The sequence below is a fragment of the Anomaloglossus baeobatrachus genome, chromosome 3 (genome assembly GCF_048569485.1).
Source record: "Anomaloglossus baeobatrachus isolate aAnoBae1 chromosome 3, aAnoBae1.hap1, whole genome shotgun sequence".
NCBI classification, from domain to species: Eukaryota; Metazoa; Chordata; class Amphibia; order Anura; family Aromobatidae; genus Anomaloglossus; species Anomaloglossus baeobatrachus.
In genome coordinates, this window is record NC_134355.1 from 386410555 (window position 1) to 386434666 (window position 24112).

The 24112-nt window shown below is 48.9% G+C and overlaps 1 protein-coding gene across 1 annotated transcript in view; it reads right to left on the reverse strand.

The window, feature by feature from the left end:
* LOC142296517 (CD109 antigen-like) overlaps positions 1-24112 on the reverse strand; it is a 265735-nt gene that overhangs the window by 232753 nt on the left and 8870 nt on the right. The window contains exon 2 of the mRNA XM_075340205.1: positions 3981-4141. Coding sequence (XP_075196320.1) covers positions 3981-4141 — 161 coding nt within the window. The remainder of the gene's footprint in view (positions 1-3980; positions 4142-24112) is intronic.

Consider the following 24112-nt stretch of genomic DNA (forward strand, 5'->3'; position numbering starts at 1 on the left):
ATCTCTCTCACACTTTTCCGGAAAGAGAACTCAAGCGGTACTAACTGCACAGTTACTTTGTCTGGGGGGAATATTTGGATGGCGCACACAGAAGAGAAGTTGCCTAGTGATGTCAGCTGCACCCGGTTGATGGGGACTGTTGTGTCTGGGAAGACAGAATGGATGTTGCCGGGTTATGCCTCCTGCCTACTGTATGTGCATGATGAGAACTGTGGAGGCCAAGGACTCTGCCAGGACAAGTAACAGAACAGGAACTCAAGCAGTTAGCTTGAGCACCCATGGTACTCAATCAAGCGCTGAGTGTTATAAGCACTCCGATGCTAGAACGAGCATCGGGCATGCTCGTTCATCACTAGTATAGGAAAAAAAAATCAACAAATCCTACAAATTACCAACTCTGATCATGAAGATAAAAAAAGGCAATGTCTAGTTCTTGATAAAATATAAACTTTGAAATGATCAAGGGCAGACACATCATTGGTGCAATCTGTGCAGTCGCACTGAGCCTCAAAAGGTAAGGGGGTTCACTTTTATTTCTAAAGCAGGTTAAATTTTGTATTGTGATGTGTTATTGGACTGCACAGAGCCTATATATTGTTTTTGCACAGGGGGCCACATCTGTCTGTGTCCAGTGAGTATGATATAGTACCGTATAATTATCAATAAATTGAGATGGACCTACAAGATGGAGTAACTTAAAAATAGGACCTGTCACATGCTCAAAAGTGATACGTTTTTGCTCTAAAGGGGGCTTTACACACTACGATATCGCTAGCGATATCGCTAGCGAGCGTACCCGCCCCCGTCGTTTGTGCATCACAGGCACATCGCTGCCCATGGCGCACAATATTGCTAACACCCGTCACACGGACTTACCTTCCTAGTGACGTCGCTGTGGGCGGCGAACAAGCTCTTTGTTAAGGGGGAGGTTTGTGCGCCGTCACAGCGACGTCACACAGTGGCCGACCAATAGAAGCGGAGGGGCAGAGAGCAGCCGCATTATCGACAAGCCCACCTCGTTGCCGGAGGACGCAGGTAAGCTGTTGTTCGTCGTTCCCGGGGTGTCACATGTAGCGATGTGTGCTGCCTCAGGAACGACGAACAACCTACGTCCACAACGACCAACGAGATTTTGAAAATGAACGACGTGTCAACGATCAACGATTAGGTGAGTATTTTTGATCGTTAACACTCGCTCCTAGCTGTTACACGCAAAGACGTTGCTAACGACGCCATATTTGTGTCACGAATTCCGTGAGCCCGACGACTTATTGTTAGATATGTCGTTGCATGTAAAGCCCCCTTTACTCTATTCCTGCTGCTCCCCTTCATTTTACATTTTATGGGTTTTTTTAATCCACCATATGGTTCCTTAGATAATGGCCTTTTTATTCAGGGATAATTTTTTTGCTCTTTACCAAGGAGGTATGGCTTACACAATTCTCTGGAGGGGAGGGGTATCTTTAGATTACTCTGTGTTATAACCCTGTGAGCACCATCCCTTTAGTAAAGCTCATAAATTATCATTGAATAAAAAGGCCCATGTCTCTAGAACCATATGTCAGATTTTAAAAAATAAAACAAAAAATAAAAAATGGAACACTCATTATTAGCAGGTATAACATAAGAGGAAATACTGGCCACTTTTGATCTAGTAACATGATATCTGTTATGTTGTCTATAAGATCAATAACACCTACTTTAAGGAGGGCCTAACACCCCAAAGCAGCCACCATGTCTTGAATACACGCTCTATGTAATTTTTTAACAAAACCTTTTTGTGACTTATTGATTGTTTAATGTCAATAAAATCAATTTTAAAATTGGGCTTGCAATATGCAAATTATTGGGTAATTGTCCGACTAATGATGCTATCATGCCCCTGTGGGCCAGAGTGACTTGATGTGCATGTGCGGCACCACTGCCAGGTCTTTACAATTCTCTATCTCCCTGGCAATGTACATTGAAGCCTGGTGTTCACTCCCCAGCTTTTTGGCACACTGTGTATGCACAGAAATTAGCCAGCTGCGGATGTTTTACAGCCTCCATATACAACCCATGAAACAAGTGGTGTAATTGGTGGTAAATGGGGGCTGTAAGCCTGACTTTACATTGTTTTACAAGCGACAAGCTGGAGCTCCTCCATAGTTGATTGAATCCAGCATCACCACTGCCAACTGCGCAGTGCACTGTTGAAACTGGGGAGAGTACAACCGGGCATTGGAAGTACACCCAGCATGAATGTTTGGAGATGCACAGCTTGTTTTTGCCTCATTCATAGTCTTTGATAATACATAATTTATTTCATTACTTAGTCTATTTTTATATTTTTGATATAACAAACATTTAGGCTACATTCGCATGCTGCAGTTTTTTCTCCACAGAAACTGCAACGAAAACTGCACCTTGTCACAGAGCCTAGAAATGTAAAAAAAAAAAAACGCTTGTAATGTGGGTGCCTTTTGGTGTGTTTGTGATGCGTTTTTGGTTTGTTTTTGTTAATGCGTTTTTTAAAGAAGAAACAAAATATGATAGGATAGGATAATTGCTAGATAGCTAGAATAGATGGATAGATAGACAAAAATAGATACTGTAAATACATAAATAGAACATATAGAATCAATAGAAAGAACGAACAGAATAGATAGAAAGAAATAACAGAATAGCTCAATAGAGGGATAGCTAGCTTGGCCAGCTGTTTGGTTTTTTTTAAATTTTTTTTGTAAAAAAATGATGTGGGATCCCCCCATTTTTCATATCCAGCACAGAAACAGCAACAGCTGCAGTCTGCAACCCTTAGCTGTCTGCTGTACCTTAGCTGGTTATGAAAAATTGAGGGGATCCCACATTTTTTTTCAAGTATTTGATTTATTTAAAAAAAAAAAAAAATTACATGGGGGTCCTCCCATTTTTTCTAAAACCAGCCAAGGTACAGTCGACAACTGGGTGCTGATATTATTAGGGTGGGAAGGGCCATGGTTACTTGGCCCTTTCAAACCTAACAATAGCAGCCCACACCCACCCCAGAAGTGACAAATCCATAAGATGCGCCGATTCTGATGTTGGACACAGCTCTTCCTGTTGCCATGGTGCGCTGGCAATCGGGATAATAAAAAGTAAATAACAGCCCACAGCTGCCACTAAATCTTAGATTAGTAATGGCAGGCGTCTATAAGACACCCACCATCATTAACCTGTAAGTGAAAATAAATAAACACAAAAACCGAACAGACAGCTGTCACTCAGCATGGGGGCGTGTCTGACTGCAACCATTCACAGACGGGGAGGAGTGAATATGTACAAGCCTTACAAGCGGGTGCAGTGCAAATGTCAGGAGGCTAATGAGCGGGTCGGGAAGGAGAAGAGGCTGCGGGAGCAGTGTGACAGTCGCGTCATTGGTGAGTATAAAGCGCTTGGAGAGAGAGAGAGAGAGAGAGAGACACACACCCCGACACCAACATGCCAAAATCACTCCAGCATTGATTTTGTCATTCTGGAACTAAATTGACAAAACCGAGGGTAAAACGTATGCAAAACGCAAACAATTTGTAACCATGCGTTTTTCCTTGCATTTTTCATGCCCTCATTGATTTCAATGGGTGACAAAAGTTGATAAAAATGCCAGAAAGAATGAACATGCTGCTTCTTTTTTGTAACAAACTTTTGTACAAAAAAAACTGCTGACAAACAAAATCTGACTTCTCGTAGACTTTGCTGGGAAGTCAAAAGTGAGAAATTTCTGGCAACAAAACTGCACCAAAAAAACACGACAAAAACGTGAGAACAAACGCACCGTGCGCATGTAGCCTAATAGTCTACAGTGACATTTTTCTTATACAGTCAAGTGCAAATATTTCTGCTTTAGAAAGCAGAAGTTCTGATATGATACAGAATTTTAATTATTTTGTCACAAACAGATAAAACAGAATGGTTGGATTTTATAAAAGCAAATTTTAAAAAGGAAGTAAATATTGCCTTACCATTACTGAAAACTTTGCTTGCTCTTGCTATAATGATGTTATTATTCAGAATTGTTGCTGTTACATTCATTTCAGCGTATTTCTCACCAAACAAGTGAACAGCCAAGGAAGTATTAACACCAGGGATTATACTAGTAGGTGTGGAAATGTAGTATGATGGGCTGTAAAGTAAAGCACAATATGTTAACATCAGCTAATATTTATTAGGTTCTCTCCATGATAATTTGATTTGGGTACTGAATATTGAATAAGGTTGAATTCAGATATCCATAAAATACCAGTCGAGCACAAACTGTGATGTTTGGACAGGCTGTGAGTAGTAGTGGGCAAACCTAAACTGTAAAGTTCGGGGTCCATACAAGATACGAGAATGTCCGTGCATGTGTAGTGGGTGGGCCTACCCCCTACTTGTTTAGCATAGCTACCCGGCACTGTGATTATTAAAAGTGTTGAATTTTATGTTTTTATGTGATGTGTTAGGGCACCCCCTAGTGGCCGGGTGGGACGGCTGTTGCCACCGGGGAGGAGGAGTCGGCCGGATATCTAGGCGAGGTCTGAATGTGTGTGAGAGAGATCCGGGTCAGCGGAGTGCGAGCATCTGCAGCGGCAAGTGCGATAGTGTGAGCGGAACATCAAGGGACACCAGAGAGGAGGAGGTGGACGTAACCTCAGAGCCTATTCTGCCGGTGTGGGTCCGGTGTATGCTTGGCTGAATAGTGGGTGCCCGAAGGAAGTAGAGTACGGAGGGCATATCCCCACCCGAGGTGACGTTTGGTCAGAGTGTCCCCAGCTCCACTAATATTGCCGTGATCCGCTGACCGGAGTGGTTTTTACCGGAGTGTCTGTCGAGCTGAGAGATCCGGGACAGCAGTGTGTGCACTTGGGCAGAGTGTGAGCGAAACAGCACGGGACACCGGAGATAAGGAGGTGGACGCAACCTCAGAGCCTATTCTGCCGGTGTGGGTCCGGTGTATGCTTGGCTGAATCGTGGGCGCCCGAAGGAAGTAGAGTACGGAGGGCATATCCCCACCCGAGGTGGCGTTTGGTCAGGGTGTCCCCAGCTCCACTGAAAGTCTACAACTGCCTGTTTCTTTACTGTCTGCTGTTCGGATTATAGGACTGTGCTGAATAAATGTTCTCTTTTATTGCATTCAACTCCTGCCTGAAGTCTTTTTGTGTAATGGAGAACGAAGACACTGACACACACTGTTTTAACTCTGGAGAAGTGATGAAGCCAGGGATGTGCCTGCACCATAGTGCTGCCGCGACTACACAGCCAGAGGCCTCCCTGTCTGGTCACTTCATGTGGCGTAGTCGGCAGGATGCGATTCCCCTGCCAGGAACCCAGGAGGCTGGAGATCGGGTCGTGCCTGAAGCACAGGATCCGGACCGTGATACAGGATTCCCAGTCCCGTGGTGGGGAGAGAACCTAGTACCCGTAGCGTTGGACCGGGTACAAGATGGCGGCAAGGAGGCCGTTATCTGTGAGGAAGAGAAGGCGCGGAAAATTGGCGCCAAAAGAAGAGCCTGGGGCTGGCCGGCGCCGAAGAAAAAGGACAGAGTACTCCGCCCAAAGAGGGGAGGCGCCAGCTCCAGGGCATTAAAGACGAAGAAAAGGGAAAAAAAGTACCTCAGCGGAGGAGTCGAGATGATGCGCAAGGCTGGGGGTGGAGTTTGTTCAAGAGCGGGAAACGAAGACCCGCCTCCACTTCCTCCAGTCTCAGCGTCGACACCACCGCCATTACCAGCGATTCCGTTGAGAACCGAGATGGAGAACTTTGGGCAACCTGCGGAGTTGGCGACGACTATGGCCCTCATCAGCCTTGGCCGAGGCCGACCCCGGTTCGCCCCTGCTAACGAGGCCGCGATAGCGGATCTCCCCATTGGGCCGGGAGGCTCTACAAGACCGGACAAGGTCTCTTGGAAGACCTCATGGGACGCTCAAACCGGGAGCACCATTACAGAAGTGAAGGCGACCTATGCTACCCCGCCCATGCCAAGCCGTCCGGGGGTTGCTGCTTTCCCATGGGACACCCTGCAGCTTAACGCCGCCGCCACACCATTTGTCCCGGCGCCGGAGTCGGCCGAGGAGTTAGCCGGGCGTCTAGAGGAGGACCACCTGGGCTTCTTCTGGGACCCAGTCATCGCCCCGCCGGAGAAGGCGCGCCCCAGTGTTCCGCCCCCGAAGCCTGATCCCGTCCGGGAATGGCTCCTGGCTGAGACCATAGTCCGGGAAATGCTGTCCGGTCCCGGTGGAGAGGATCTGGCCCAGCAGTTTGTGACCGGGGTGGTTGTTAAGTTCAACCAGCAGGAGGGGTATGGATTCATCCGTGAAGTAGAGACCGGGGATGACTACTTCTACAACCGAGTTCACCTGGACGTAGAAGGACTCCCCAAGCGACTCCATACCCTGTGGCCGGGCGAGAAAGTCAGCTTCTTGCCGGACAAAGGTAGCCGCGGTCTGTTTGCGGGGTGTGTTTCCCGCATGCCCACCACCCGGGAAGCGGAGCAGTGGCAGGAGGAGATTGCGTGGGAGGAGCAGCAAGAGCGACGACAGAGCCGTACCAGACCGGCCGCGCCTCCTCAACCCCGGCGCGTACCGACGGCTGCCCCGGAAACAGTGGCAGAGCCAGCCCTCGATCCGGAGAAGCTTCCAACCGTGGTGGCGGTGACGCAAAATGTCAACAACAAACCAGTTTTCATGCTGGACGCGTCGCCCGCCGCACCACCACCGTCCCGGGCAGAGACGCCATCACCGCCAAGAGGTGCTGCAGCAGCTGTGCCGGAGGAGCCGTGCTACGCTCCGGTGTCTTTCAGGCGGATCCGCCGCCAGCCAGGACAATCTCTGGGGGCCTATATCCAGGCTCAAGCGGAAGAATGGAAGAGAGCCTGGCCCCCAGAGTAAGCTGTTCGCTCCAGCACCTGTGAAGACCGGAATTGTTGTAAACCGGCAGAAAGTTGCTTTTGTTGAAAAGTTTTACGGGCCTGTTGCCCTTCAGCAAAGACCGGGAGCGCTATTGAAGCCTCCGGGCACCTTCAGCAAAGACCGGGAGCGCTATTGAAGCCTCCGGGCACCTTCAGCAAAGACCGGGAGCGCTATTGAAGCCTCCGGGCACCTCCAGCAAAGACCGGGAGCGCTATTGAAGCCTCCGGGCGCACATCTAAGACCGGGAGCGCTGTTGAGCCTCCGGGCGCTATCCAGAGACCGGGAGCGCTGTTGCGCCATAAAGCGTCCCTAAAGACCGGGAGCGCCGCTGAACTGGTGCCGCTGTTGAGGACTGACCCAGAAGGTTTTTATGTGCTAATATGTTTAAAGTTTTAGAGCCTTGCCGGGAGGCTCGGATTTTTAAGAGGGGAGGCATGTAGTGGGTGGGCCTACCCCCTACTTGTTTAGCATAGCTACCCGGCACTGTGATTATTAAAAGTGTTGAATTTTATGTTTTTATGTGATGTGTTAGGGCACCCCCTAGTGGCCGGGTGGGACGGCTGTTGCCACCGGGGAGGAGGAGTCGGCCGGATATCTAGGCGAGGTCTGAATGTGTGTGAGAGAGATCCGGGTCAGCGGAGTGCGAGCATCTGCAGCGGCAAGTGCGATAGTGTGAGCGGAACATCAAGGGACACCAGAGAGGAGGAGGTGGACGTAACCTCAGAGCCTATTCTGCCGGTGTGGGTCCGGTGTATGCTTGGCTGAATAGTGGGTGCCCGAAGGAAGTAGAGTACGGAGGGCATATCCCCACCCGAGGTGACGTTTGGTCAGAGTGTCCCCAGCTCCACTAATATTGCCGTGATCCGCTGACCGGAGTGGTTTTTACCGGAGTGTCTGTCGAGCTGAGAGATCCGGGACAGCAGTGTGTGCACTTGGGCAGAGTGTGAGCGAAACAGCACGGGACACCGGAGATAAGGAGGTGGACGCAACCTCAGAGCCTATTCTGCCGGTGTGGGTCCGGTGTATGCTTGGCTGAATCGTGGGCGCCCGAAGGAAGTAGAGTACGGAGGGCATATCCCCACCCGAGGTGGCGTTTGGTCAGGGTGTCCCCAGCTCCACTGAAAGTCTACAACTGCCTGTTTCTTTACTGTCTGCTGTTCGGATTATAGGACTGTGCTGAATAAATGTTCTCTTTTATTGCATTCAACTCCTGCCTGAAGTCTTTTTGTGTAATGGAGAACGAAGACACTGACACACACTGTTTTAACTCTGGAGAAGTGATGAAGCCAGGGATGTGCCTGCACCATAGTGCTGCCGCGACTACACAGCCAGAGGCCTCCCTGTCTGGTCACTTCACATGGACCACAAACACGGACTTATCAGGGAAGTTTGTGTTCCTGTTCAGGTTCGGCCACCCGGATAATTAATTAAAAATAAAGGAAAAAGAAAGAAAACAAGGAATAAAGCAGGACTATTATACCTACCGAAATTCCCCACGGCTGTAACACTACTTCCAAGTTCAATCAATAGCTCTCATACATATTCATTGCTTTCCCCACCCACCGTCAATCCCGGCGTCTGTGATTAGGGGCGCGGTCTGACTACATCCACCCTGTGTGATAGCATCTGTGATTGGTTGGAATAACACATGCTATCTGCATCTCTATAGTGGTGTAAAAATAAGCAAATGGTATAGGCTCCCCCATATTGTGATAACCAGTGTAGATAAAGCAGACAGCTACAGTCTGCAGCCCACAGCCATGTGCTTATCTTGGCTGTGTATCAAAACAAGAGGGACCATATGCTGTTTTTCTTAAATTAAAGAGGGACCATATGCTGTTTTTCTTAAATTACTGAAATAAATTATTTTAAAATACAGCGTGTGCTCTTCCCCAATTTTAATACCCAGCCATGATAAAGCCGACAGCTGGGGGTTGCTATTCTCAGGCTGGGTTGGCCTATGGTTATTGAGCCACACATGTCCTGGCAAAAAAACTGAATCGCGTTTTTTGCCAGAAGATGCAGATTTGGTGCAGGAATTTGGTGTATAAATTTCAGCACCAAATCTGCATCTCCTGACAAAAAACCGCATCAAAACCGAATCGTGTTTGGATGAGTTTTTTTTGCCAGGAGATACAGTATTGGTGCATGAATTTGATATATAAATTCCAGCACCAAATCTGCATCTCTTGGCAAAAAATGCGGTTTCTGCCTGGAGTTGTAGGTCTCATTGAGCTCAATGCATTCACCTAAGGTGAGGTCACTGAGTTTAATGAGTTCACCTCTGGTGAGCTTACCTGTGGTCACATGTGGGGTACCTTGGGAACTTCTAGCTATGACTGCAGGTAAACTCAGTGATGTCACTGCTCACAACTTCAGCTCAGTCAGTGTCTACCTGAAGCCGCAGCAGGCGGACATGTTTGGTATTGTGGTGGAGAGCTGCAACTTCGTTGTGTAGCAGAGCCAAGATTGTCATGCAACCTTATGTGCAGATGTTTGGGCGGTTAATAAATTGGAGAAAGAGGGTGATTTTTTGTATTTTATTTCAAAAAAAGGATTTTTTTGGTGTTTGTGTTTATTTCTTTTCACTTACAGGATTAGTAATGATAGGTCTCATAGTTCCCTACCCATTACTAATGTATGGCTTAGTCCTGTCATTAAACCCTTATCTTACCCTGCTTGCCAACCATGGCTATTGGGATAAACTGGGTAAAGTGCCATAATGGTTGCATCTCATGGATGCAACAATTTTGGGGCAGCTATGGGCTAATATTTTTAGCAGGGGTGACAAATAACCATAGTCCTCCCCAGCCTGATAATTCCATTCCCAACCGTCGGCTTTATCATGGCTTGGTATGAGTTTTTTAAATTATTTATTTCAATAATTAAAAAAAAAAATCACATAGGGTTCCTCTGATTTTGATACACAGCCAAAATAAGCACACAGCTGGGGGCTGCAGCCTGTAGCCATCTGCTTTATCTGCACAGTGTATCACAGTATGGGGAGAACCTACACCATTTTTTTTATTTATTTTTAACACCAAAAAAGGGACTCAGACAGCGTGTCTGATTCCAGTTAATCACAGATACTATCATAGAGGGTGGGGGAACCGTCTGACTGCAAACAATCACAGATGCTGGGACTGACGGTGGGTGGGGGAAGCAGTAAATATGTATGAGAGTTAATGCGCAGACCAGGAAGCAATGTGACAGCAGCGCGGGAGAGTCAGTAAGTATAAATGTCATGCTTTACAGCCCCCTTATCTCTTTCTACCACCATTTTACAGCACAATGTTTGGGTCCCCGTAGACTTATATGGGGATTGAAGTCAAGGCAGATGTTCAGGTTCAAGATTGGTCCTGAACCAGACTTTTTTCTTTTTGTGTTTAAGTCTGGCCAGTCCTGCTGAACCCGAACATCTGCTGGTTCGCCCATCTCTAGCTGTGAGACTTCTGTCTGGACAGGCTGTGGGTCTTCTGACAAAAACTCAGTAAGCTCATTGGCATTATATGAGGCTGTCAATTTCAAGTCAGGAGACCCTTGGCTGATCCATGGATTATAGTCAGTGCTCAGACTCTGTTCTATGGATGTCTGAATTAGTTTAAAATACAGGGTTAAACCTGGCTACCAGTGTTATTTTTTTTTTGCTGTTGGCAAAATTAAGCATACCATACCTCCCATTGAAATCAACAGGCTGTGCATATATGTAAGTGCATATACCGCCCTCACGTATTTAATTCACTAACAGTGTACACCGCTGAGTATAAGTGGAAGCAATAGAGTTTACAGCTTACAGGAGTATTTGCAGCACAATAAAGGCTCTACTTTAAAGGGAACCTGTCACCAGATTTTGGCCTTCTAAACTAAAACAAGCACCTTAAGTAGTGCCTGTGCTGCATTATATAAAGATGTAAGTTACCCCCTGATTCCCCCTGTAGACCCCAGGCTACAGCTGAGAAAGGTAAGTAGAGGTTTGATTGTTTTTGGGAGAGGCAGAACGTTGACTATATATACCAGGAAGGGGCCCAAATAAGGGACATATTTACCAGGATTTGGGACACGTATACCAGGATGAGGGCCATATATACCAGGATAAACCCAGGATGTAGACATACTGTATATACCAGAATTTGAGCCATATGTACCATATTAGGCCATATGTACCAGAATGGGGGACATACATATTCACATGGGGATCTTATACACCAGATTGGGGGACTTATATACCAGGATGGGAAACATATATACCAGGATGGTGATCATGTGACGCCCTGGCCGGGCCAGGTAGTCAGAAATAGGGCCCCGCATTACACCTTCCCTCACAGGTAACACACAGCCAACCACAAAACCCTAGTCACCCCGCTCAGGGCTTGATAGACACACCAAGGGGTGGAACCAGGCAGTTGGAAGACGCCCACCGAGGAGTCCTTGACAGCCCGGGGCGGGGAAAAGTCAGTTCAGTTCTAACAGAAGAGTGGTAGAGTTCAGGGAGAGTGGAGGTCAGGCCTGTGTCTGAGACCTGAGACAAACTGACAGGTACCAGGGTAGGAGCCCTGGTGCCTTTGGCTAGGAGGAAGACGGCAGTCTCCGTCTGCAGGAGCCGGGAAGACGGCTCAGTGGAACCGAGGTGGACCGGGACAGGGTAGTGGCCCGCCGGTACCGACCCGAGGAACCGACTCGGACCCGGAGCACAAAGGGGGGTACTCAGACCCTGAAGCTAGGTCCAGAAGCGACTGGGGTCCAGCTAATTAACTGATTGCAGCCAGGACTAGAGGTCCTGTCCCACCCAAAGTCCCGACTGAAGGCAACAGCACACCGAGGGGGATAAAAGGCCACCACCACAGCTCAGAGATCCCACGGGCCAGCATCTACGGGCAAAGGGCTCCTTAGGCAACTAGAAGCCGGGAGCGGACTCCTGAAGTTGCAAGCGCAGGCAGTCCACCATTCTAAACAGGTGCAGGAGAAAGACAGAGACCACCAGCCGGGTGGGGGAACCAGAACGTAGCCGACTGCGGGCACCGACCACCATCACCTTGGTTTACCAGAGACTCATGTGTTTTCTAATAGTGAGTACACCAGCACTCTGCGGTCGCCCATCTCCCTGCATCGCCAGCCTCCCCGACGGGTCCCGGGGCCACCATCCCTGCCCACGGAGGGGTTAACAACTTGCTGCACAACATCTCCCCCGGGTGCCCCGTAACTGCAGCGGTGGTGTCCACCTTCACCACATCCCATGGGTGGCGTCACGAAGTCCGTATGGCTCAGCCCGTACATACATGTCCTAAATCCACCATCCCATCACTACCCCTTTTCATTTGAAGTGACGATGAGGCCCCCGGGTCCGGAGACCCTCGAGCCACCCACAGAAGGGCCGTACCCGAGCAGCTCGGCTGCTGAGAGCGGGGCGGTACACCTCAAATTTCTGGCATCATGAACAGGATACTTACCCATCCACTTACCTGGTGGAAGTGCGCCTTGTATTGAAGTCAGCGGTGATCCGTTGAAAAATTTCCAGAAAACGCCATCTTGACGCCATCTTTTGGCGCGAAAATTCCCGCCCAGGGTCTCCTTCCCCGAGAAAGAGCGCAAAGCTGAAGCCCCGCCCCCTGGGAACACGGCCGTAAAGCAAAGCCGGAAGTTGAAAAACTAAACTTACCGGCCAGATAGAGGAGTGCCAAGAAAAGACCAAGGGTGAGAAGCGGGAAGAGCTATTGTAACCGCGGCTGATAAGTGATGGGACGCCAGGACTCTGCAGACACACGTTCCTGGATCCAGCGGCAAGATGTGCCAGGAGTTCCAGGCCAAGGTCCACTCCATGTTGACGGAGTGGACGTCAGAGATGAAGGGCCTGGTTGCAACCGTTCGGGCATGTGAAGGGGAGGTGGTCTCAGAGGAGCAGGTAAGCAGTGACCCACGCCCCTATGTTCCCCAAGAACTGGCCTGCCAGGCTGAGGAATCCAGCCTGCTGCCATCCACCACGCCACCTCCCTCATTGCCCATGCCCGCGACCAATGCCCCAACTGACCCGTTACCCCTGTCACCGGTAGCGGAGCCCGCAGCGTCTGTGGGAGGGGACCCAGACCTGGGACCTCCGGGCCTTACCTTTGTCACCATCCTGGCACCTATCTCGGCTTCCATCCCGGCCGCATCGCTGATGATATCTCGCCCGGCCCCGAGCATGGCCGCAACAGAGATGCCGACGGCTCCGGCAGTCCGCCCGGCCGCAATGGAGGCGATCCTCGCCCAGAGGTCGACCGCAGCAGCGATGCTAGTCGCTCCCAAGTACCCAGACCCGGCTGTGGAGCATCCGGAGTGCCCCTGCAGAGAGGAGGAGCAGGCCACAGAGCAGTGGGGCCCACGGCAGATTGTGAGTCCGGTCGTAGCCAGCGCCGGGGGCATCCGAGTGAGCCTGGCTCCTGGGCAGGAAGGGGAGCACGGAGCCCGTGCCCTGTACTGGGAGTGGCAGCATCGGCAACTGCGCCAAGAAATTGCTGTTTAAAGAAGATTCAGAGTGTTAAGTGGTAGCGGTTCCCGGCTACCTTTCTGCAAGTCCCCGTTGGGACCCTGTTGATGTTCCCGTTTACAGTTAAATAGAGACATGGCTGAGAACTTGCAGGCCAACCCAAAAACTATTGGGCCTTGTAAATAGCCCCAGACCACCCTTTTCATCGTCCTGCAGTCTCCGGAGAGGCTGGTTGGAGGAAGGGCCTGCGGCAGAGTAGACCGAGGTCCCGTCACCATGGCAACTGGTGACAACCCTCCGGGTCAGGGGTCCCCTGGACGTGGGGTCTCTGAGAGAGACTGCCGGGTAAGGAACTTATTACCCGGCCCGTGTGGGCAACACCCGGACCCGAACCCGTTTCCTGGACTGGGGAAAAGGGGTGCTGACCTGATTTTTAGAGGCAGCATCAGGGCTATGTTTGCTTGGGTGGGCAAAAATGAAAAGGACCCAGTCCCGTCCCGTTCCCGGTTAATAAAATGTTTCAATGCAACGTTTAAGTAAACCTCCTCCCGTAAGGGAAGAAACTAAGCTTTCATATAATGTAAATATGTTATTATAATTGTAAACATGTTTTATCTCTTTTCAGTTAAAAAGCAAAAAATAAACCGGTGGTGGTCGGACAGCCCGCGGACGGTCTGTGTTTAACCAAGGGGGAGTGTGACACCCTGACCGGGCCAGGTAGTCACAAATAGGGCCCTGCATTACACCTTCCCTCACAGGTAACACACAGCCAACCACAAAACCCTAGTCACCCCCCTCAGGGCTTGATAGACCCACCAGGGGGCGGAACCAGGTAGTTGGAAGATGCCCACCGAGGAGTCCTAGACAGCCCAGGGCGGGGAAAAGTCCGTTCAGTTCTAAGAGTAGAGTGGTAGAGCTCAGGGAGAGTGGAGGTCAGGCCTGTGTCTGAGGCCTGAGACAAACTGACAGATACCAGCGTAGGAGCCCTGGTGCCTTTGGCTAGAAGGCAGACGGCGGTCTCCGTCTGCAGGAGCCAGGAAGACGGCTCGGTGGAACTGAGGTGGACCGGGACAGGGTAGTGGCCCGCCGGTACCGACCCGGGGAACCGACTCGGAAACCGGAGCACAAAGGGGAGTACTCAGACCCTGAACCTAGGTCCAGAAGCGACTGGGGGCTAGCTAATTAACTGATTGCGGCCAGGACTAGAGGTCCTGTCCCAACCAAAGTCCCGACTGAAGGCAACATCACACCGAGGGGGATAAAAGGCCACCGTAACAGCTCAAAGATCCCACGGGCCAGCGTGTGCAGGCAAAGGGCTCCTTAGGCAACCACAAGCCGGGAGCGGACTCCTGAAGTTGCAAGCGCAGGCAGTCCACCATTCTAAACAGGTGCAGGAGAAAGACAGAGACCACCAGCCGGGTGGGGGAACCAGAACGTAGCCGGCTGCGGGCACCGACCACCATCACCTTGGTTTACCAGAGACTCGTGTGTTTTCTAATAGTGAGTACACCAGCACCCTGCGGTCGCCCATCTCCCTGCATCGCCAGCCTCCCCGACGGGTCCCGGGGCCACCATCCCTGCCCACGGAGGGGTTAACAACTTGCTGCACAACATCTCCCCTTGCTGCCCCGTAACTGTAGCGGTGGTGTCCACCTTCACCACATCACGTGGGTGGCGTCACGAAATCCGTACGGCTCAGCCCGTACATACACGTCCTAAATCCACCATCCCATCACTACCCCTTTTCATATGAAGTGACCGTGAGGCCCCCGGGTCCGGAGACCCTCGAGCCACCCACAGAAGGGCCAGATCCGAGCAGCTCGGCTGCTGAGAGCGGGGCGGTACAATCATATATAACAGAATGGAACTACATATACTGTACCAGAATGGGGGCCATATATACCAGGATGGGAAACATATATACCATGATGAGCTCAAAATGGGGACATATATACCAGGATTTAAGCTATATATACACCAAAATTGGGGACATATATACCAGGATGGGAAAAAAATATATACCAGGATGGTGATCATATATAACAGAATATGGGTCATATATACCATGATGGGGAATATATATGTGACGCCCTGACAAAATCAAGTTGTCACAGGAGACTGCATCCATCTTCTAGATGCAACACTCTCCTCCTTATTCTTCCAACACAACCCCACACAGGTACATACACCAGCCACAAAAGCCTATTCACCCCCCCGAAGGACAATAGGGACACACCAGTGGGCGGGGCCAGGCAGATGGTGACGCCCACCTAAGGGTTCTGAGGTGTCAGGGGAGGGAACAAGCCAGTTAGTAAAGTCTGGACAGAAGAAGTGAGAGGAGTGAAGTGGTAGTCGGGGTTGTAGCTACCGGACTACCTGAACTGACTAGGTGGCAGACGGCAGAGCAGGGCCACAGACGACGGAGATCCAGTCGCGGGAGACTTTGAGTGGACCGTGGCAGGGTTGTAGCCCGCCGGTGCTGACAGTGGGAATCTGGTCCGGAGGCTGTGCACAGTCGGGGTACCTGGACCCTAGGGCGAGGCCAGCTGCAAGCACCTTTCCAATTAGCCAGCAGGGGACAAGATTCCAAGTCTTGTGCCACTAATAGCCCAGATAGAGCGAGACGGAAGCCCAACGAGGTGGATAGGGCGTCTGCAAGTGCCTGAAAAAATCCCAAGGGTCAGATCTCGTGGGCGACAGCTCCCACAGCTAAGACACTGGGAGTGGACTTACCCCGTTTCATGCGGTCTAGTTAACACACAAGACAACAACACAGAAGTGCAGGAGGAAGGGCCCCTGTCCTGTCTACCGGTGTGCGGGACCCGATCACACCCTTCTGGAGGCTACCGGTATCCCGCACTTGGTTTACTACCTGGACTCTGTGTGACTTTATTCAAATAGTGAGTACACCGGTATCATCTGGTCCATCCCCGCAGACTGCGCCCCAGCATTCCACTCCATCCACACCTAGGCCCCGGGATTACACCTCCCCTACCCGTGGAGAGGATACTATCCTGCTGCCCCGCTCCATCAGCCCCGGGCACCCCATACCAAAGCAGCGGCAGTGTCACCAATCATCACCGCAACCCACAGGTGGCGTCACTGACAAACTCTCCCCTGTAAATAACCCCTTTATTCAATTGTGGGCGATGGGCTGCTGCACGAGCCCTGGGTCCGGCTGCCACTTGAGCCACAGCCACGATCCCGGATCCGAGCGTCTCGAGCAGCCCCCCTGCTGTGGTCTGTGCCCCCGCCCGAGCCATATATACCAGGATGGGGTACATACACGGCCGGCGTCAGCATGCGGCACACCCGGGCAAATGCCGGGGCCCTGGACAGCCGGGGAGCCCATTTGTGAGTTCTGGGGACCACAGTCCTCTGCAGGAAACTGTGGCTGCCGTCCCTTTAAGGCACGCTGTCAACAGCATTCGCTGTAAACTCCTTGTTTGAACTTCAACTGTGGGCGGAGCTATCGCGCTGCGTCCAGCTCCAGTCACTGTCCCACAGATGAAGATGAGGAGCAGTGCCAGCCAGCAACCCCCAGCACAGCACTGCCCTCCAGTGCTGTGTGAGCCCCCTCTCCACCTTGATTTGAGCGTTATGTTCTACACCCCTCCCCGTCCCCCGATTTTTGGGCTCCAGTGAGCTGTATGGACTCCCCCCACCCCGTCCGAGATGTATGTCCTGGTCCCCCCCGGAGCCGTATGTGCTGGCCCCCAGAGCTAAGTGTTCGGGCCCCCTAGAGCCGTGTGTGTGGGATCCCCAGAGAAGAGTGTGGGGCCCCCAGAGCCATGTGTGTGGGGCCCCTAGAGCCGCGTGTGTACATTTCCCAGATGTCCCATTGTAAGCTAAAACTCCCTGCATTAAAAGGAGATAACTACAACAGTGTGCCTGGGTGCAGCAGAGCCGAGTGTGTGCCTGGGTGCAGCAGGGCCGAGTATGTGTCTGGGTGCAGCAGAGCCGAGTATGTGTATGGGTGCAGCAGAGCCGAGTGTGTGCCTGGGTGCAGCAGAGCTGAGTGTGTGCGAGGTGCAGCAGAGCCGAGTGTGTGCCTGGGTGCAGCAGAGCCGAGTGTGTGCCTGGGTGCAGCAGAGCCGAGTGTGTGCCTGGGTGCAGCAGAGCCAAGTAGGTGTATGGGTGCAGCAGAGCGAAGTGTGTGCCTGGGTGCAGCAGAGCCGAATGTGTGCCTGGGTGCAGCAGAGCCCAGTATGTCTGGGTGCAGGTGAGCCGAGTACGTGTCTGGGTGCAGCAGAGTCGAATATGTGTCTGAGTGCAGCAGACAGTAGAGCCGAGTGTGTGTTTGGGTGCAGCAGAGCTGAGTATGTGTCTGGGTGCAGCAGAGCCGAGTGTGTGCTTGGGTGCAGCAGAGCCGAGTGTGTGTTTGGGTGCAGCAGAGCCGAGTGTGTGCCTGGGTGCAGCAGAGCCGAGTGTGTGCCTGGGTGCAGCAGAGCCAAGTAGGTGTATGGGTGCAGCAGAGCCAAGTGTGTGCCTGGGTGCAGCAGAGCCGAATGTGTGCCTGGGTGCAGCAGAGCCCAGTATGTCTGGGTGCAGGTGAGCCGAGTATGTGTCTGGGTGCAGCAGAGTCGAATATGTGTCTGAGTGCAGCAGACAGTAGAGCCAAGTGTGTGTTTGGGTGCAGCAGAGCTGAGTATGTGTCTGGGTGCAGCAGAGCCGAGTGTGTGCTTGGGTGCAGCAGAGCCGAGTGTGTGTTTGTGTGCAGCAGAGTCGAGTGTGTGCCTGGGTGCAGCAAAGCTGAGTATGTGTCTGGGTGCAGCAGAGCTGAGTGTGTGCCTGGGTGCAGCAGAGCCGAGTGTGTGTTTGGGTGCAGCAGAGCCGAGTGAGTGTTTGGGTGCAGTAGAGCTGAGTATGTGTTAACGTGCAGCATAGCCGAGTATGTGTCTGGGTGCAGCAGTGCCGAGTGTGTGTCTGGGTGCAGCAGAGAGGAGTGTGTCTGAGTGCAGCAGAGCCGAGTATGTCTGGGTGCAGCAGTGCCGAGTGTGTGTCTGGGTGCAGTGTGTGTCTGTCTGCAGCAGAGCTGTTTGTGTATGTGTGCAGTAGAGCTGTGTGTAGATATACTCTTTGGGCAGCAGAGTGTGTATTTACTCTGGGCAGCAGAACTTTGTGAATACGTGCTGTTTGGGCAGCGTAGCAGAGATGTGTGCAGCAAAGCTGTCTGTATATATTGTCTTCGGACAGCAGAGATGTGTATATGTGCAGCAGAGCTGTGTATATATATATATATATATATATATACCTTATATATATGCAGCAGAGCTGTGTGTGTGTTTGTGTCTGTACATATGCGGCAGAGATGTGTGCAACAGTGCTATCAAGGGGTGTGTGTGTGTGTGTATCAAAGCTGTGTGAGTGTGTATGTATGGATCAGAGCTGTGTGTGTGCCCCCCCATAGCCATCTGTGCAGCCACCCAGAACGCTATGCAACTTACCCCAGTAATGTGTATACCCCAAGAGCTGTTTGCTATTCCAGTAACATCTATGCCCCCTGCCCTTCCTGTGATGTATATATTGCATCCCCCAGCCCCTCCTGTGATGTATATACAGCAGTGTCAGTGTGCACTGTGCGGGGCCATGTCTGGTAGTGATGGCCATCATGAAGCACAGCCACATGCCCAAGAGGAGCTGGATAGAGACAAGCGGGAATGTGTCTGTATGCATGTATGATGTGTATCTGTGTATGTCACTGTATATGGCTGTGTATAGATTCATCTGTTTATAAGTATTTTTGTGAGTTTGTCTTCAAATATGTATATGTATGTATGCCTGTATGTGTACGTATCTGTGTATATGCGTGTCTGCATGTAGATGGAGCCCAGTGAGACTCTTCCGCCCGGGGCCCACAAAATCCTGGAGTCGGCCCTGGGTACATATTTACCACAATTTGGGACATAAATACCAGGATGGGGGCCATGTATACCAGGATCAACCCAGGATGCAGACATATATACCAGAATGTGAGCCATATATACCACATTGGGCCATATGTACCAGAATGGGGGGCATATATACCCGCATGGGGGTCTTATACACCAGATTGGAGGACATATATACTAGGATGGGGATCATATATAACAATGGGGTTAACATATACCAAAAAAGGGGGCCATATATACCAGGATGGGAAACATATATCCCGGGATGGGAAACATATATATCAGGATGAGCCCAAAATGGGGACATATATACCAGGATTTGAGCTACATATACCAAAATTGGGGACATATACGTATACCAGGATGGGAAACATATATACCGAGATGGTGATCATATATATTATAGAATGGGGGCCATACATACCATGATGGGGGACATATTTACAGGATTTGGGACATATATATCAGGGTGGGGGCCATATATACCAGGATTTGGGACATATATAACAGAATAGGGGACATATATAGCAGGATGGGAAAGATATATACCAGGATAGGGATCATACAGTCATATGAAAAAGTTTGGGCAATCCCTATTAATGTTAACCTTTTTTCTTCATAACAATTTGGGTTATTGCAACAGCTATTTCAGCTTCATATATCTAATAACTGATGGACTGAGTAATATTTCTGGATTGAAATGAGGTTTATTGTACTAACAGACAATGTGCAATCCGCATTTAAACAAAATTTGACCGGTGCAAAAGTATGGGCACCTGAACATAAAAGTGACATTAGTATTTTGTAGATCCTCCTTTTGCAAAAATAACAGCCTCTAGTCGCTTCCTGTAGCTTTTAATGAGTTCCTGGATCCTGGATGAAGGTATATTTGACCATTCCTGTTTACAAAACAATTCCAGTTCAGTTAAGTTTGATGGTCGCTGAGCATGGACAGCACGCTTCAAATCATCCCACAGATGTTCAATGATATTCAGGTCTGGGGACTGGGATGGCCATTCCAGAACATTGTAATTATTCCTCTGCATGAATGCCTGAGTAGATTTGGAGCGGTGTTTTGGATCATTGTCTTGCTGAAATATCCATCCCCTGCGTAACTTCAACTTCGTCACTGATTGTTGCACATTATTGTCAAGAAACTGCTGATACTAAGTTGAATCCATGCGACCCTCACTTTTAACAAGATTCCCGGTGCCGGCATTGGCCACACAGCCCCAAAGCATGATGGAACCTCCACCAATTTTACTGTGGGTAGCAAGTGCTTTTCTTGGAATGCCGTGTTTTTTTGCCTCCGTGCATAACGCCTTTATGTATGACCAAACAACTCAATCTTTGTTTCATCAGTCCACATGACCTTCTTCCAAAATGTAACTGGCTTGTCCAAATGTGCTTTTGCATACCTCAGGCGACTCTGTTTGTGGCGTGCTTGCGCTGTATTGTTGACCGATGCACATTGACACCATCTGCAGCAAGATGATGCTGCAGGTCTTTGAAGGTGGTCTGTGGATTGTCCTTGACTGTTCTCACCATTCTTATTCTCTGCCTTTCTGATATATTTCTTGGCCTGCCACTTCTGGGCGTAACAAGAACTGTACCTGTGTTCTTCCATTTCCTTACAATGTTCCTCACAGTGGAAACTGACAGTTTAAATCTCTGAGACAATTTTTTGTATCCTTCCCCTGAACAACTATGTTGAATAATCTTTGTTTTCAGATCATTTGAGAGTTATTTTGAGGAGCCCATGATGCCACTCTTCATAGGAGATTTAAATAGAACAACTTGCAAGTGGCCACCTTAAATACCTTTTCTCATGACTGGATACACCTGCCTATGAAATTCAAAGCTCAATGAGGTTACAAAACCAATTTAGTGCTTTAGTAAGTCAGTAAAAAGTAGTTAGGAGTGTTCAAATCAAGAAATTGATAAGGGTGCCCATACTTTTGCACCGGTCAAATTTTGTTTAAATACAGATTGCACATTTTCTGTTAGTACAATAAACCTCATTTCAATCCAGACATATTACTGAGTCCATCAGTTATTAGATATATGAAACTGAAATAGCTGTTGCAATAACCCAAATTGTTATAAAGAAAAAAGGTTAACATTAATAGGGGTGCCCAAACTTTTTCATATGACTGTGTATAACAGAATGGGGTCCACACATATATGTATATATCAGGCTTGGGGCAATATGTACCAGAATGGGAGTCATATATACCAGGATGGTGATCATATATAACAGAATGGGGGCCATATATACCATGATGGGGAATATATATATATATATATATACATATATATATATATATATATATATATATATACTAGGATTAGGACATATTTACCATGATTTGGGACATATATACCAGGATGGAGCCATATATAACAGGATGGGCTGCATATATACCGGGATTTGAGACATAGATACCAAAATGGGGGACATACAGTTAGGTCCAGAAATATTTGGACAGTGACACAATTTTCGTGAGTTGGGCTCTGCATGCCACCACATTGGATTTGAAATGAAATCTCGACAACAGAATTCAAGTGCAGATTGTAACGTTTAATTTGAAGGTTTGAACAAAAATATCTGATAGAAATTGTAGGAATTGTACACATTTCTTTACAAACACTCCACATTTTAGGAGGTCAAAAGTAATTGGACAAATAAACCAAACCCAAACAAAATATTTTTATTTTCAGTATTTTGTTGCGAATCCTTTGGAGGCAATCACTGCCTTAAGTCTGGAACCCATGGACATCACCAAACGCTGGGTTTCCTCCTTCTTAATGCTTTGCCAGGCCTTTACAGCCGCAGCCTTCAGGTCTTGCTTGTTTGTGGGTCTTTCCGTCTTAAGTCTGGATTTGAGCAAGTGAAATGCATGCTCAATTGGGTTAAGATCTGGTGATTGACTTGGCCATTGCAGAATGTTCCACTTTTTTACACTCATGAACTCCTGGGTAGCTTTGGCTGTATGCTTGAGGTCATTGTCCATCTGTACTATGAAGCGCGGTCCGATCAACTTTGCGGCATTTGGCTGAATCTGGGCTGAAAGTATATCCCGGTACACTTCAGAATTCATCCGGCTACTCTTGTCTGCTGTTATGTCATCAATAAACACAAGTGACCCAGTGCCATTGAAAGCCATGCATGCCCATGCCATCACGTTGCCTCCACCATGTTTTACAGAGGATGTGGTGTGCCTTGGATCATGTGCCGTTTCCTTTCTTCTCCAAACTTTTTTCTTCCCATCATTCTGGTACAGATTGATCTTTGTCTCATCTGTCCATAGAATACTTTTCCAGAACTGAGCTGGCTTCATGAGGTGTTTTTCAGCAAATTTAACTCTGGCCTGTCTATTTTTGGAATTGATGAATGGTTTGCATCTAGATGTGAACCCTTTGTATTTACTTTCATGGAGTCTTCTCTTTACTGTTGACTTAGAGACAGATACACCTACTTCACTGAGAGTGTTCTGGACTTCAGTTGATGTTGTGAACGGGTTCTTCTTCACCAAAGAAAGTATGCGGCGATCATCCACCACTGTTGTCATCCGTGGATGCCCAGGCCTTTTTGAGTTCCCAAGCTCACCAGTCAATTCCTTTTTTCTCAGAATGTACCCGACTGTTGATTTTGCTACTCCAAGCATGTCTGCTATCTCTCTGATGGATTTTTTCTTTTTTTTCAGCCTCAGGATGTTCTGCTTCACCTCACTTGAGAGTTCCTTAGACCGCATGTTGTCTGGTCACAGCAACAGCTTCCAAATGCAAAACCACACACCTGTAATCAACCCCAGACCTTTTAACTACTTCTTTGATTACAGGTTAACGAGGGAGACGCCTTCAGAGTTAATTGCAGCCCTTAGAGTCCCTTGTCCAATTACTTTTGGTCCCTTGAAAAAGAGGAGGCTATGCATTACAGAGCTATGATTCCTAAAACCTTTCTCCGATTTGGATGTGAAAACTCTCATATTGCAGCTGGGAGTGTGCACTTTCAGCCCATATTATATATATAATTGTATTTCTGAACATGTTTTTGTAAACAGCTAAAATAACAAAACTTGTGTCACTGTCCAAATATTTCTGGACCTAACTGTATATACCAGGATTGGAAACATATATATCAGGATAGGAATCATATATAACAGAATGGGGTCCATATATACCAGGCTTGAAGACATACAGTATGTACCAGGATGGGGGACATATTTACCAGAATTTGGGACATATATACCAGTTTTGGGGCCATATAGACCAGGATGGAGACACATATACCAGGATGGGGGCCATAAATACCAGAATGGGGGCCATATATCCCAGGATTTGAGACATACAAGTGCAATAAATTAGAAATCGTCAAAAAGTTAATATATTTCAGTAATTCAATAAAAAAAGGGAAAACACGTACGGTATATGATATAGAGTCATTAAACAGAGTGATCTATTTCAAGTGTTTATCTCTGTTAATGTTGATCCTTATGGCTTACAGTCAATGAAAGCCCAAAAGTCATTATCGCAGAAAAGTAGAATATTATATACGACCAACTGAAAAAATGATTTTAAACTCAGAAATGTTGGCCTACTGAAAAGTATGTACAGTAAATGCACTCAATACTTGGTCGGGGCACCTACTGCATTAATCTGGAGTGGCAAGGAGGTGATCAGCAGCCTGTGGCACTGATAAGGTGTTATGGAAGCCCAGGTTGCTTTGATAGCAGCCTTCAGCTCGTCTGCATTGTTGGGTCTGGTGTCTCTTATTTTCCTCTTGACAATACCCCATAGATTCTCAATGGGGTATAGGTCAGGCGAGTTTGCTGGCTAATCAAGCACAGTG